This window comes from Sorex fumeus, unplaced genomic scaffold, assembly GCF_029834395.1.
Source record: "Sorex fumeus unplaced genomic scaffold, SorFum_2.1 ptg000265l, whole genome shotgun sequence".
Classification (NCBI taxonomy): domain Eukaryota; kingdom Metazoa; phylum Chordata; class Mammalia; order Eulipotyphla; family Soricidae; genus Sorex; species Sorex fumeus.
In genome coordinates, this window is record NW_026606322.1 from 15,840,767 (window position 1) to 15,856,831 (window position 16,065).

A 16,065-nucleotide genomic window follows, 5' to 3' on the forward strand; every position below is an offset into this window, starting at 1 on the left:
ATAGTACTTAGTACATTGTGATTGTGAGTTGAAAGAGGCTTAAAAGAAAACTGAGGGGCCAGAGCAATAGTGCAGCCAGTAGAGCATTTGCCTTGTGTGGTACCCGCCCAGTTTCAATCTTCAGCATCCTATATGGTCCCCGACTCCTGCCAGGAGTGATTCTGAGTGCAGAGCCTGTAGGGACTTCTGAGCGCCTGGTGTCTCAAAATGCCAAAAATAAAAAGGAAAGAAAGAAAGAAAATTGAGGCTGTGTTCTAAACTCTGAAGTTACCTAATACTTCTCCATCATTTAGAGAGAGAGCATGTATAAATCAGGTAAGGTTCATTAATTTTAAGAACTTAATAGGCTTAACATGTCTTCAGATTTTATTAAATTTTAACCATTTTGGTAAGAATAATGGAGAATATTTTCATGCAGACCTTAGAAGAGCTATGTCCAAGGACACAAAGAGAGATTGTTGCCATGTGAAAAAAGATTATTCATTCTGATAATCTGCTTCATTTCTGCAGTTTTTTTTTAATAGCTCCAAATAGTAGCTGAGTTTTGAAAATTTTTTGATTGGCAGAGCTAAACCTTCTCATCCTTGGTTTTTGTAACTGATTTTTTTATTCATGAGCATGAATTAATAAATAATGAATCCAGTTATGCTATTTTTGTGTTTGTCTCAGTTTACTAATTTGCAAACTAGCTAACATCTACCTGTGACTTATTATAAAGCTGAAAAGAAAAACCATTTATAGTGCGTCTAAAATTATGCGTAGACAAGAGTAAATACTAAAGCAGTATTAATGCATCTTGGAAGACCTGAGTTATTTTATATATTATTTTTCTGTGTTGTGAAGCAAAGATAATTTTTATTGAAATGTATTTAAAAAGATGTGAGGGGAGAGAGAGGGAGAAGTATGTGTTGAAGAGAGAACACGGACTTCTCTGTCTTGGAAATAGGCAAGCAAAGAAACATACAGACAAGCAAGCAAGATACGTATTCATTGGACATAGGCTTGAAGAACAAGTCAAACTGAGTCATTTGAAATGGAGAAGAGATTAATCTCTTAACTAAATGTTTTAATTACTATTTTGTAGGTAATTTCTAATCAGAAGCTCACACGATTGTTTACATCAAATCAAATATTACCTGGTGAATGCTTGAGTTGCCTTGTAGAGCTACTTGAAGACCCCAACATAAGTGCTCCATTGATCTTAAGTATCATCAGTTTACTGTCTCAACTTGGTAATGTATTGAATTTCCCTTTTTAATTTTTTGGAATATGGTTTTTTGTTTGTTTGTTTGTTTGTTTGTTGCAGATGGGAGTGTATGATGGAACACTCCCAATGATGCTCAGGATTTATTCCTGGCTCTATACTCAGCACCATATGAGATGTCAGGGATCAAACCCAGGTTGTCCACATGCACACAACACTCTAACCTACCTGCTGTACCATTGCTTCGGTTGCAGATTTTTTTTTTTATATTCCATGTTTTTTTTTTTATTTAATCATTTTTTTTATTAGTGAAACACCATGAAGTACATTTATAGACTTATAAATTTTTGTGCTTGGGTTTTAGTTATACAATGATCAAGTACCCATCCCTCCACCAGTGCCCATCCTCCCCCACCACAGGTCCTAGCATCCCTCCCCCCCCCATCCCCCCCCCCCCCCCCATCCCACCCTGCCGCAGTGGCAGGGCATTCCCCCTTGTTCTCTCTCTCTTCTTTTGGGTACTGTGTTTTGCCAGAGAGGCATTGAGTGGCAATCATGTTTGGTCTATAGACTACTTTTAGCATGTCTCTCCCACCCTGGGAGGGTCTTCACAACACCCTTTATTTGGTGCTCTCTTCTCTATCTGAGCTTCCTTTTCACCTAGCACATGTGGCTGGCCTTCAAGTCATGGAGCAAAATTCCTGGTACTAATCTGAGCCATTCCTGGGTGTTAGTCCCCCGTTTTGTTGCTTTATGTTCCCCAGATGAATGCAATCCTTCTGTGTCTATCCCGCTCTTTCTGACTCATTTCGCTTAACATGATACTTTCCATGTAGTACCACTTGTATGTAAATTTCATAACTTCATCTTTTCTAACAGCCACATAGTACTCCATTGTGTAAATGTACCAAAGTTTCTTTAACCAGTCATCTGTTCTCGGGCACTCAGGTTTTTTCCAGATTCTGGCTATTGTAAAGAGTGCTGCCATGAACAAACAATTGCAGATGTCACTTCGACTATATCTTTTTGCCTCTCTGGGATATATTCCCAGGAGTGCTATAGCTGGGTCAAATGGGAGATCAAATTCTAATTTTTTGAGAATCGTCCATACTGTTTTCCAAAAGGGTTGGACCAGCCTGCATTCCCACCAGCAGTGAAGGAGGGTCCCTTTCTCGCCACATCCGCGCCAGCACCTGTTGCTTTTGTTCTTGTGGATGTGGGCCAGTCTCTGTGGTGTGAAATGATATCTCATTGTGGTTTTGACCTGCATCTCTCTGATGATTAGTGATGTAGAGCATTTTCTCATGTGCCTTTTTGCCATTCGGATTTCTTCTTTGCGAAAGTTTCTGTTCATTTCCTCGCCCCATTTTTTGATGGGGTTGGGTGATTTCTTCTTGTGGAGTTTAACCAGTACCTTGTATATCCTTGATATCAAGCCCTTGTCGGGTGTGTATTTGGTGAATATTCTTTCCCATTCTGTAGACTGTCTTTGTATTTTGGTCACTGTTTCTTTTGAGGTGCAGAATCTTCTTAGTTTAAGATAGTCCCATTTGTCTATCTCTGTTTTCACTTGCTCGGCCAGTGGCGTGACATCTTTGAAGATACCACTAACTTCAATATCGTGGAGAGTTTTGCCAACTTTGTCTTCAATAAGCATTATGGATTCCGGTCTGATGTTGAGGTCATAAATCCATTTCAATCTTACTTTTGTGCATGGCATTAGGCAGAGATCTGAGCCCACTTTTTTGCATGTAGCCGTCCAGTTTTGCCAGCACAATTTATTAAAGAGGCTTTCCCTGCTCCATTTCACTTTTCTTGCCCCCTTATCGAAGATTAGATGATTATATGTTTGGGAGGAGATGTCAGTATATTCAACTCTGTTCCATTGGTCGGTTGCAGATTATTTTAATTTTGTTTTTTAAAGATTCGGTTTTAGAATCATCTGGAAAACAATTCACATCCCAAAGATTTTTTGGTTGCAGGATCTCTCATAATTATTTTGCATTCTGAATCTCCAAAGGGAATATCATATACATCTGTTCTTAAAATTATTGTAAATAAATATTTTAAATCATATTAAAGGATCAGTGGTCTGCAGAAGAGTTCACATTGAGAAGTACTGGTCTATATTTGCATATTAATTTACATATATGTATATGCCAGTATTAAATACACCAATCAAGAAAGTCATAGCTAGTGATTTGAAAGGCCGACTACACTGAGTAAAAATACTGTATTACTAAGGGCAAAACTTTTTTCTTTTTTTTTCATGCTGTATCTTTAGCTTTAAATTTTTCATTTAATCTTTTTATTTGTGTTTGGGGATAAAGATGAGATGTTTCTGTGTGTGATTATCAAAAGAATCTGTGCTCACTTTTTTTTTAATCCTGGAGATCTAGAGTATTAGCACAACATGTTCAATTAAACTTCCTAAGATGGTATAAATGTTCTGTCTTGGTTATCTCATAATTAATAACCAGCAGCCACATAGAGCTGTTGATTACGAGCATGCAGGTAGAAGATTGAGTAACTTGGGTATTTAATTTTTATCTAGATTTGATCGGTATGGCCTCATGACTCCAAATTAGACAACATAGATATAGCAAGTAAAATAGAATGAGTCTGTTTCCATCAAAGACTCATTATTTTCATTATTTTCACTTTGGGTAGTATTTCTTTTTTGTAGGCAGATGATTTGCCAGGCAGTTTTGAGTTTGGAGTCTGCTTTCAGCAAAATTCAGTCCAGCTATATGACCTGATGTTTCAGCCCTTGAGCACCTTGGTACTGGGAGGCACCAGGGATACACCTGACCTTGCTAGGATGGAAGGGGCAGGAGGAGTTGAGGCACACAGTGCAGGGAATCAAACACCAGAACCTGGAAGACATTCTGGAGACTTGAGATTCTCTCTCCCCCCTCCCCCCCCCTCCTTCTCCTCTCTCTCTCCCCTTTCTTCCCCCTCTCTCTCTTCTCTCTCCTCTCCTCTCTCTCCTCTCTCTCTTTTTGTTTTTTTGGGGGGGAGGAGGGAGGTTAATGATTTTGTAACTTGATTATGTCATCAGTTTAGTTTTCATCCACACTAAATCTTTTTGTAGAGTTGTAGAGTATAGACAGGTACATAAGTAAACAGTGTATGAAGCCTGTTTGGTGAATCTTTATCCTGGACAAACTCACAGAAATATGATATGGAATATTCTTTATTCTTTTTATCCATAAAGTTTGTTGATCATGGTGTTAATGTTCAGATCTGGTATGCCCATCTTCATATCAGATTTCCAGATCTAGTCTCTTTGATTGTCCAAGGTGCATGTTTCCTGAAAAATATTCATTGGGTGTGCTTTTCAATGTTTTTATTATGTCTTCTGATCAATATTTTGTTGATAGGAAAATGACCCTTCTTAGCAGGAGTAATTCTGCCAGGTATAAATTTTTTAAAAGCATAATTTTTAATGGGTTGATGCATATCTTTTCGAATCTTTTTTATGCTGAAAAATATATTTTTAGATTAAAAAATTAGAATTTTAGATAATTTTAACAAAAAAATAATACCGCAGAGTGCCAGATGTTTTTCTTTTTACTTGATTGCATTTTAGGTATCTTTTCAGTATCCTTTTAATAGCACCTAATAGCATATTGGAGAGTACTATGATGTATTCAGTCATTCTAATGGTAGGTTCTCATGTACTTCTTCAAGATTTTTGCAATTAGAATAGTGCATAAATGGTTTTATGTGCTTTTGCTCAAATATTGGCGTATATCTGTTGAATAAATTCCCCAAAGGCATTTCAAGTCATTTTTCAATTTCAGAGTTATTAAATTTTTTTTCCAAAATGACTGCTAATTCTAACCTCTTCTTACCATCTGTTTCATACTATCATCTGAAAGAATAATAGTCATTTCATATTCTAGAAATATATAATCTTTTTCTTCAAAAGTTTGTTATGTTTTTGTTAGGGCCATATCTTGTGGTGGTCAAGTCTACACCCAGTATGTTCCTCATGTTTCCTTCCTGGTAATGCTTGGGGGCACCATGGTGTGCCTGAGATCAAAACCCGGCCTTCTGTGTGCAGAGAAAGTGTTCCAACCCTTTGAACTATCTCTTCAGCCCTTGTATTTTTCAGTTAATGCTTTTCTTAGAGCAAAAAATTGAAAATAATAATATTAATAATCTTTTAAAGCAGGTTTTTCCCTTTGAGATTATTCTACAGAGTAATCATTTGGAGAAAAAAAAAGAGTACATACTCCCATATTTCCTTCCCTTCTTTTACCAACACAGATAACTTCTGTTATTAAACTACTGAATTGGAAAGTACTTACAAATTAAATAAACATGTCATACTTGATATTTTTTTATAATAGTAAGTTTACCATCAAGTAGCACTGTAGCACTATTCTGTTGTTCATTGATTTGCTCAAGCGGGCAACAGTAACGTCTCACAACAAACTGTGAGACTTGTACCATCACTCGCTATCATTATCACCCCTTTGTTCCTCGATTTGCTCGAGCAGGTGCCAGTAACATCTCCATTCGTCCCTGTCACATGCTATTGTTGCCCGATGGCATATTGGGGGCTCTTTCAGGGTTAGGGGAATAAGGACCATCATTGTTACTATTTTTGGCATATCGAGTACAGCACAGGTAGCTTACCAGGCTCTGCCGTGCGGGCAGGATATTCTCCATAGCTTGCCAGGCTCTCCAAGAGGGATGGAGTCTTTTGGGGCAGCCTCTAATCACCTTTACAAGTGTTCCCAGTCAGGCATATATGCAGGCAAGATACTCACGATAGCCTGCTGGGTTCTCCAAGAGCAAGAACTAAACAAGAGGTCGCAGGGTCTGTACCATCAAGTAAATTTTAAAATATTTTATCTTTACCCATAAAGACCATATATAAAAATAATATTTTTTTTGCATTTCTTTACAGCCATAGACCGTGAAACCAGAGATTGTCTTCAGAACACATACAACCTGAATAGTGTTCTGGCAGGAGTGGTTTGCCGGAGCAGCACTTGCCACAGTGATTCGGTGTTTCTGCAGGTATACACCCAAACAGTACTTCATCACAATATTGTTTTCCTATTTTTAGATTTAAATTAGAAGTGTCCATTATAATTGGAGTATTTGTGCTGGTATAGTGAATGATTAAACAAAATTCTTGTCATGTATTAATTTAAGAACTGGTTAATCACCTGTGTACTATTTAAAAGTTTGGAGAGAAAGAAAGCCATATAGCATTATTATTAAAGGAAAACAAATATAACTGTTCTGACGACTTGTAAACACAGATGTTAGCATTTTGAGTGTAAACCACTTACATTAAAATTCTAATTTGTTGGCATCTAGTTACAGTCTCTTAAGGAAACATTCTACAAATATTGAACTTATAGAGATAGTCTTATTTAGCATAAATTCAATCCCCTTGCACTCATTAAGCTTAAATTCCATCAGTAAGAAAAATGTTCCCATTAAACTGACATGCAATTTTAAAGGTAGTAAAGTATAAAAAAATGTACATCTTAGAATTGACATAAATGGATGTGTTTCATCGTGCATACAAATTTGAATAGCTAAATGACTGACTGTACTCTGAGATAAAATGTATAGAAATATATGAAATCAGATGAATTATAGTGTTTTAGAAGTGCCATTACTTTTTATGTTTTTAAAAACAAGATCAAACCATTCGGAGAAATGAAAAGCTTCTTGCTATAATTCTACTTCCACAATTGGTGAGATGCTCAGAATATGAACTAAATTCTGTTTTCATGAGCAGCAGTATGTTTGATGTTCATTACTCTTTTCTTATTTTCAGTGCATTCAGATTCTACAGAGGCTAACATATAATGTCAAAAATTTCCATTCTGGTGCCAATATAAATGAATTAATTACATTCCTGATAGATCATATGTGAGTATGCAACTGGACATGGATCAAATAATGGATTAGTTTATGGGGGTAGTTGGAGGGGGACATTGGGTCATGCCCAGTTACATTCAGATCTTACTGCTAGCTCTGTGCTCAGGGATCACTCCTGGCAATGCTCAAAGGATCTTATGAAGTGTCAGAAATATACCATAACTCTATACTGTCACTCCAGTGCTGTGACAAAAGTTTTGAAACCAACTTTTGTCAGATGAAATTAATCAAAACTATGATTTTTTCCCCATATCTGTGTTTTATTATTGAGAAATATGATCGCTGACATATATTTCCATGTTCTTATGAGTATTCAATAGAAGATCATTTAGTTTCAAAAGGTAAAGGTAAAGGTAAAGGCCCTCCCGTTGATCGTCGATTTGCTCGAGCGGGCCCAGTAACGTCTCCATTGGAGACTTTGTTGTTACTGTGTTTGGCATATCGAATACTCTCGGTAGCTTGCCGGGCTCTCCGAGAGGGGCGGAGGAATCGAACTCGGGTCGACCATGTTGGCCGCTTGTAAGGCGAACGCCCTACCCGCTGTATGCTAAATACTATTCAGAATTTAACTTCACATACTGATTCTTTGCAGGGTAGGAGAGTTGGCACGTGATACCCTATGCTCAGGCTTCTGGGGACCTTTCTAGGGGGTACTTAGTCCAGATGTACAGGCCAGACAGTTCAGTGGTAAGGCTTGTTGTGTTGATCAAGCCCAGCAGTGCTCAGGTGCCACCAGGCCCATACCCAGGGATCCTAAGGAGCTAAAAGGGCTACAGCCAATATTGTGGAAGGTAGGGGGCTTGTAGTGTCAGGGCCTCATGCATGACAGGTTAGTGCTCAAACATTTTTAGCTATCTCCCAGCGCTTACATTTTTCTTTTCATGTGGGATTTAAATGTATATGTTACCAATATAACAGGAGTAATTTTAAATGAACTTACTGCTTTTATTATTTTCCTTAAAACAACAGTCAGTCTTCTGAAGATGACCTAACAATGCCTTGTCTAGGATTAATGGCAAATCTTTGTCGACACAATCTTTCTGTTCAAACTCATATAAAGACTTTGGTAAGATATTTATTTTTCAAGTATTTCTTGTTTTATGTGGCTTTCATGCTTAAATTTCAGAGGGAACCCAAACCCAGTGCAGTGCTTGTCTTAATTGCCTAATGTACATTCAGGGATCACTCCCGAAGCCACCTAGAGATCTGTATGTGATGCTTGCAGAATTTTTCCCTCTGTACTATCTCTGATCCATTTACGCTTAAATTTTTTATTTAAAAGAAGATAGCAAGAATTTTGATGTCTAATGTATCTGATCTATCAAGATAATAGTCATATTAACTTCTAATGTATTCAGTGTTCTTACTTTTCTGTATTTAAGACAGTAACAGAATTGTTAAGAAAAAGATGGATTTCTCTAACTGTTCCTTTTCCATAATACGCCATTTTTTATAATTCACAAGAAATACTTTGTTAATTTCTGCTATAAATAGTATATACATCTTCAGTAATCTCATTATTAATAGATTGTATCCCCACAAAATCATTGTGGTCCCATCAGAAAGATCTGGGATGAATCAGTACCTATCATCAACAGCTTGTACTTGTGTTAAGTGAAGTCATACAAATGAGGCTAACCAAAGCAAAAACACTATTAGACATATTAAAAATCAAAAAAGTTCATTGTTTAATTTATGTGCTTTGTGAATAATTTCCCTGCCATATTACCATTTTAATTTTAACATGTCAAGTACTGGGTTCTTCTGACCTGATTTATAATAGTGAAGGTTTATTTAGAGTTTGTGAAACCTCTTGAAAAAATACATCTTATCAGCATATATCTAAAAAATTGCTCTTCACCTATATAGTGCCGGTAGTGCTACTTTAAGTGGTACATGAAAGTTCCTTTTCGTTCAGTCCTTGAATTATCTCTTGTTGATAATGTTAACATTTTTAAAAAGCTAAAAAGCTAATCTATTCTGACATACTTTGATGCATTAAAATATAAAACTCAATTTTTATTCTAATTTATTTTTAATTTTTTTATCAGAACAATGTGAAATCTTTCTATCGAACACTTATAAGCTTCCTGGCTCATAGTAGTTTAACTGTGGTTGTATTTGCACTTTCAATATTATCCAGTTTGACATTAAATGAAGAGGTTGGAGAAAAGGTAAGTATCAACTTTTGTATTACATGTATAAAATATATGAAAAAATAAGTTTATTTAGTTTATGATATTTTTTAACTCAGAGTCTGAATTGTTTTGATTGGTAAATATTGCTATAAAATTTTATGTAATACAATTTTTCCTAATTTGTTTTTAAGCTATTTCACGCTCGAAACATACATCAAACTTTTCAACTAATATTTAATATTCTCATAAATGGTGATGGCACACTAACTAGAAAGTATTCAGTTGATCTACTGATGGATCTCCTTAAGAATCCTAAAATTGCTGACTATCTCTCCAGGTATGATTGACAAATTTTATAAGTTTTTCTGTAGGAGTGATCTTAGGACCTCTCCTACACGAGGCATGTGCTCTACTATGAACAATATCCCTCTCCAGGACCTTTTAACGAACCTTAGGGGGGCTACTTCCAGTTCAGTGCTCCTGATAGTGTTTGGGAGATTGTGTACTGCCAGGGATCAAACCTGGGCCTCCTGCTTACAAAGTGTGCACTCCAGTCTATTGAGCTCTCCAGGACATATTTTTCAATAAAAATGTGTTTATAGTAAGTAAAACTACCGTTTTAGATTTAATAAACCTGAGTTCTATTGATCTACAATAGACTGAATTGAATTGTTTAGATTTGTTCCTGTCTTTGCTTTCCTGGCCTGAAAGATAAAAATAGAGTAAGGTAAACTTGTATATGTTTTAATCTCTGTTTTAATCTGTTTCAAAATCAGTTTATTAAGAACATGGAATATTCTATTGTGTTTTCTTTTTTTTTTTATAATGACTTACCTTTTTTTTTTCTTTTTGAGTCACACCCAGCAATGCTCAGGGTTTACTCCTGGATCTGCACTTAGGAATTACTCCTAGTGGTGCTTGGGGGACCATAGGGGATGCCGGGGATCGAACCCAGGTTGGCCACGTGCAAGGCAAACGCCCTACCCTCTGTGCTCTATCTCTGGCCCCCTGACTTACCATTTTTAATGCATAATTCATTGTTGAAGGTGTAGGGTACCCCACACCCAACTGTGCTCAGAGCTCTAGTTCTTTGCTCAGGAATCACTTATGACAATTCATAATTCTTTCATATCCTTTTTATAGGTTGCTTCCTACATATTTGATATTTTTGGACACAAAACTAGAAATGCCCTACCATATTTCTTTACGATAATTCCTCCAAATATTTCTCAAGGAGGCTGAAATTTTCTTTCCTTTTTATGTGTCTAACTCCAGTTTATTCTCCCTGTTTATCTGGGAAGCCGTATCTTCATGGCACTTCATGACTGCTTCATCTAGTCTGGGTTTGAAACCCATTCTACTTCATAGTGGCCTAAATCATTCTCCCTTATAATAGCATTCTGTTTTATGCTACATAGGCAAGCTACCTGTGACATATTCGGTATGCCAAACACAGTAAACTAGTGTCACAATGGAGACGTTACTGGGCCCTCTCGAGCAAATCGATAAACAACAGGAGGACAGTGACAGTTTTTTCCTATTTTCCTGCTCCCGTCTTTTGGCTGTAAACTCTCTGACAAGGCACCATTCTCCCAAATGCAGGATGTACCACTAACAGAATATAATGTGAGCAGTGTCTCTAGTACTTTCAGAGTTGTCACATAGGGCCCTGTTCTTTACATCTATGTGTGCAGAGCTTGTTTTAATGCCTAGCAATTGTAGATGTTTTATATATAGGTGTTTGTCTAATTTTTTAGAATATTACATATACCTTGAATTTTTATAAATAGTATTTGTTAAGAAAAGGTAATTGAGGTGTTAAAAACTTCCTTAATTTGTATCATCGCAGTTTGTTAAGTGACAATTATAGATCACAGTTATAGATCAAAGTAATAAAATATGTTTAAGTACAAACTTGACAAAAATTGTTGTATCTTAATTCAAAATAAATAATTGTGTGAAATGCACTTAATTTTTATGTTTATCTTATATTTATAATTTTTAGTGTTATTGTATATTTCAAACCTAGGTATGAGCACTTTTCTTCATGTCTTAATCAAGTATTAGGTCTTCTGAATGGAAAGGATCCTGATTCTTCTTCTAAGGTATGTAAAAACATGATTTATTTTTCAAAGAAATCATTTTTAGCTATCATAGACAGACAAATCATTAAAGTTAGGCCGGGTTGGAATTCAGGTCAACACTGTTCCTGAATCTGCTCAGAAATGAACTCTTTGAGTGCCCAGGCTGTTTACCATATTTGGTGTTCGGGATTGAACAGGGTTGGTTCAGTGCAAGGCAAACCCTTGACCTCCTAAACTATCTGACCCAGCTCTCAGATTTTTTTTATGAAGTTCATATCTAGTATCTAGATCAGGACACAACATTAACAATACTCCAGAACTTTGCTTGTGTTTAATTAACTCAGTTTAACATCCATAACAAAGATAAACATTCTGACTTCTAATAATAGCATGTATCACCCTTTTCATTTTTGACCTTTATATAAATATGATCATATAATAGGCCATTTTTGTGTCTGGAGTCTTGTTCATATTTCATAGCATGATACATTTTTGTTGTCTCAACTGTCATAAAGTGGGGATTCATGAAAACAATGGCATAAGGTGCTGAAAAATCAGATCACAGATCATCCTGTTATTCGTCGATTGCCTCGAGCAGGCCCCAGTAACGTCTCCTTCATCCTAGCCCTGAGATTATATTCAAGGCTCTTTAGGAGAATGAGACCCATCATTGTTACTGGTATTTGGCATATTGGGTATGCCACGGGGAGTTTGCCAGACTCTGCCGTGTGGGCAGGATACATTCGGTAGCCTGCCAGTTTGTCAAAGTAGGAATGAGATGTCATAATAAGATGTCGCGCAGCCGCGAATGCGGCCACGCGGTTCCGGCTGCTGGTTTTTATAATCTCAGAGTCTTGGCCGCTGATGGGATTACACGACGCCAAGGGGCCAGTTGGTGGGTGTGACCCCCGCCTACTGGAATTTGGAGGATCTGGGTGGAGGATGCTCGACTCCAATCTAAGTAGGCTTGGAGATCTCGGCCCCAGAACCCACTTGGCTTTGTCCCTCTGCCGGTACCTTCAGGTGTGCGGACAGTGGTCTCAGCATGATGGTGGCTGGTCCTGGAGGTCTTCGGCTGCTGGGGCCCTGGCCAGGGCGGGGAGGAAAGCTCAACCCGCTCCCCTGAAAAATAGTTGGATATATTACTTTTAATTAAAATAATGCACAAACATATAAAACTGGTATAACCTTAATTGTAGAACCTGACAAGCTTACTGCAAGAAAGGAAAATATAAGCTAATCTCACTTGTTCAAAAATCTTAAAATATTAGCAGGCCAAAACATTTATAATGAAAAGATAATAAACCATTCCCATATGAGGTTCATTCCAGGAACTCTAAGGTGGCTCCACATTTGAAAATTAATATTAATGTAATTTATTCTGTATATTGAAGATATCAGGAAAACTGTTATCTTTTTTTTTTACTTTAAAAATAGTCTGCTTTATTTATTTATTTATTTTAATCATTTTTTTTATTAGTGAAACACCATGAGGTACATTTATGGACTTATAAATTTTTGTGCATGGGTTTCAGTTATACAATGATCAAGTACCCATCCCTCCACCAGTGCCCATCCTCCCCCATCACGGGTCTTAGCATCCCTCCCACCCCCCATCCCTCCCCGCCTCGTCCCACCCTGCCGCTGTGGCAGGGCATTCCCCCTTGTTCTCTCTCTCTCTCTTTTGGGTACTGTGTTTTGCCAGAGAGGCATTGAGTGGCAGTCATGTTTGGTCTATAGACTACTTTTAGCATGTCTCTCCCACCCTGGGAGGGTCTTCACAACACCCTTTATTTGGTGCTCTCTTCTCTATCTGAGCTTCCTTTTCACCTAGCACATGTGGCTGGCCTTCAAGTCATGGAGCAAAATTCCTGGTACTAATCTGAGCCATTCCTGGGTGTTAGTCTCCCGTTTTGTTGCTTTATGTTCCCCAGATGAATGCAATCTTTCTGTGTCTATCCCACTCTTTCTGACTCATTTCGCTTAACATGATACTTTCCATGTAGTACCACTTGTATGTAAATTTCATAACTTCATCTTTTCTAACAGCTACATAGTACTCCACTGTGTAAATGTACCAAAGTTTCTTTAACCAGTCATCTGTTCTCGGGCACTCAGGTTTTTTCCAGATTCTGGCTATTGTAAAGAGTGCTGCCATGAACAAACAATTGCAGATGTCACTTCGACTATACCTTTTTGCCTCTCTGGGATATATTCCCAGGAGTGCTATAGCTGGGTCAAATGGGAGATCAAATTCTAATTTTTTGAGAATCGTCCATACTGTTTTCCAAAAGGGTTGGACCAGCCTGCATTCCCACCAGCAGTGAAGGAGGGTCCCTTTCTCGCCACATCCGCGCCAGCACCTGTTGCTTTTGTTCTTGTGGATGTGGGCCAGTCTCTGTGGTGTGAAATGATATCTCATTGTGGTTTTGATCTGCATCTCTCTGATGATTAGTGATGTAGAGCATTTTCTCATGTGCCTTTTTGCCATTCGGATTTCTTTGCGAAAGTTTCTGTTCATTTCCTCGCCCCATTTTTTGATGGGGTTGGGTGATTTCTTCTTGTGGAGTTTAACCAGTACCTTGTATATCCTTGATATCAAGCCCTTGTCGGATGTGTATTTGGTGAATATTCTTTCCCATTCTGTAGACTGTCTTTGTATTTTGGTCACTGTTTCTTTTGAGGTGCAGAAGCTTCTTAGTTTAAGGTAGTCCCATTTGTCTATCTCTGTTTTCACTTGCTCGGCCAGTGGCGTGACATCTTTGAAGATACCACTAACTTCAATATCGTGGAGAGTTTTGCCAACTTTGTCTTCAATAAGCATTATGGATTCCGGTCTGATGTTGAGGTCATAAGTCCATTTCGATCTTACTTTTGTGCATGGCGTTAGGCAGAGATCTGAGCCCACTTTTTTGCATGTAGCCGTCCAGTTTTGCCAGCACAATTTATTAAAGAGGCTTTCCCTGCTCCATTTCACTTTTCTTGCCCCCTTATCGAAGATTAGATGATTATATGTTTGGGAGGAGATATCAGTATATTCAACTCTGTTCCATTGGTCTGCAACTCTGCCTTTGTTCCAGTACCATGCTGTTTTGATTATTACTGCTTTGTAGTAGAGCTTGAAGTTAGGTAGGTTGATTCCTCCCATTTTCTTTTTCCCAAGAATTGCTTTAGCTATTCGTGGGGGCTTATTATTCCATATAAATTTCAGGAGTGTTTGCTCTATTTCTTTGAAGAATGTCGTGGGTATCCTTATAGGGATTGCATTGAATTTGTACAGTGCCTTGGGAAGTATTGCCATTTTGACAATGTTGATTCTCCCCATCCATGAACAGGGGATATTTTTCCATTTCCTCGTGTCCTCTTTTATTTCCCAAAGTAGCGTTTTGTAGTTTTCTTTGTACAGATTCTTTACTTCCTTAGTTAAGGCGATTCCTAGGTACTTGATTTTCTGGGGCACAATTGTGAATGGAATTGTTTTCTTCATGTCACTTTCTTCTCTTTCACTATTTGCATATAGGAAAGCCATGGATTTTTGGGTATTGATTTTATAGCCTGCCACTTTACTATACAAGCCTGTTGTTTCTAGGAGATTCTTGGTAGAGGTTTTAGGGTTCTCTAAGTATAGTATCATATCATCTGCGAATAGTGAGAGCTTGATTTCTTCCTTTCCTACCTGGATGCCCTTAATATCTTTTTCTTGCCTGATCGCTATTGCAAGTACTATATTGAGTACTATTTCCAGTACTATATTGAACAGCAGTGGAGAGAGTGGGCATCCTTGTCTCGTCCCTGACCTTAGGGGGAAGGCTCTCAGTTTTTCCCCATTGAGAATGATGTTTGCTGTAGGTTTGTGGTAGATGGCTTTAACTATATTCAGGAAAGTCCCCTCTATCCCCATTTTCGCAAGGGTTTTCATCATGAATGGGTGCTGGATCTTGTCAAATGCTTTCTCTGCATCTATTGATATGATCATATGATTTTTATCTTTTCTTTTGTTGATATGATGGATTATGTTGATTGATTTCCGAATGTTGAACCATCCTTGCATCCCTGGGATGAAACCTACTTGGTCATGATGTATGATCTTTTTGATGAGTTGTTGAATTCTATTGGCTAGTATTGTGTTGAGAATCTTCGCATCCGTGTTCATCAGGGATATTGGCCTGTAGTTTTCTTTTCTTGTGGTGTCTTTGTTTCCTTTTGGTATTAGAGAGATATGGGCTTCATAGAAACTGTTTGGGAGAGTTTCCGTTTTTTCAATTTCCTGGAAAAGCTTGAGAAGAACTGGCAATAGGTCCTCTTTAAATGTTTGGAAAAATTCGCTAGTAAATCCATCTGGACCTGGGCTTTTGTTTTTGGGAAGACTTTTGATTACAGTTTCAATTTCCTTGATGTGAATAGGTCTATTCAGGTACTCTATATCTTCTTGCTTCAGCTTTGGGAGATGATAGGAATCCAGGAATTTATCCATTTCTTCTAGGTTCTCTTGTTTCGTGGCATACAGACTTTCAAAGTAGTTTCTGATGATCTCGTGAATTTCTTTAGTTTCTGTTGTGATATCCCCATTCTTATTTCTGATTCGATTTATTAAGGCCCTCTCTCTCTGTTTCTTTGTGATTATTGCTAGTGATTTATCTATCTTATTTATTTTCTCGAAGAACCAGCTCTTGGTTTCATTGATCTTTCGGATTGTTGCTTTGTTTTCCATGTCGTTGATTTCTGC

The 16,065-nt window shown here is 37.6% G+C and overlaps 1 protein-coding gene across 1 annotated transcript in view; it reads left to right on the top strand.

Moving 5' to 3' along the window:
• CIP2A (cellular inhibitor of PP2A) overlaps positions 1-16,065 on the top strand; it is a 50,624-nt gene that overhangs the window by 1,861 nt on the left and 32,698 nt on the right. Inside the window, exons 2-8 of the mRNA XM_056109405.1 lie at positions 1,085-1,232; positions 6,126-6,238; positions 7,014-7,108; positions 8,087-8,183; positions 9,169-9,291; positions 9,447-9,592; positions 11,285-11,360. Of these exons, the coding sequence (XP_055965380.1) occupies positions 1,085-1,232; positions 6,126-6,238; positions 7,014-7,108; positions 8,087-8,183; positions 9,169-9,291; positions 9,447-9,592; positions 11,285-11,360 (798 nt within the window). The remainder of the gene's footprint in view (positions 1-1,084; positions 1,233-6,125; positions 6,239-7,013; positions 7,109-8,086; positions 8,184-9,168; positions 9,292-9,446; positions 9,593-11,284; positions 11,361-16,065) is intronic.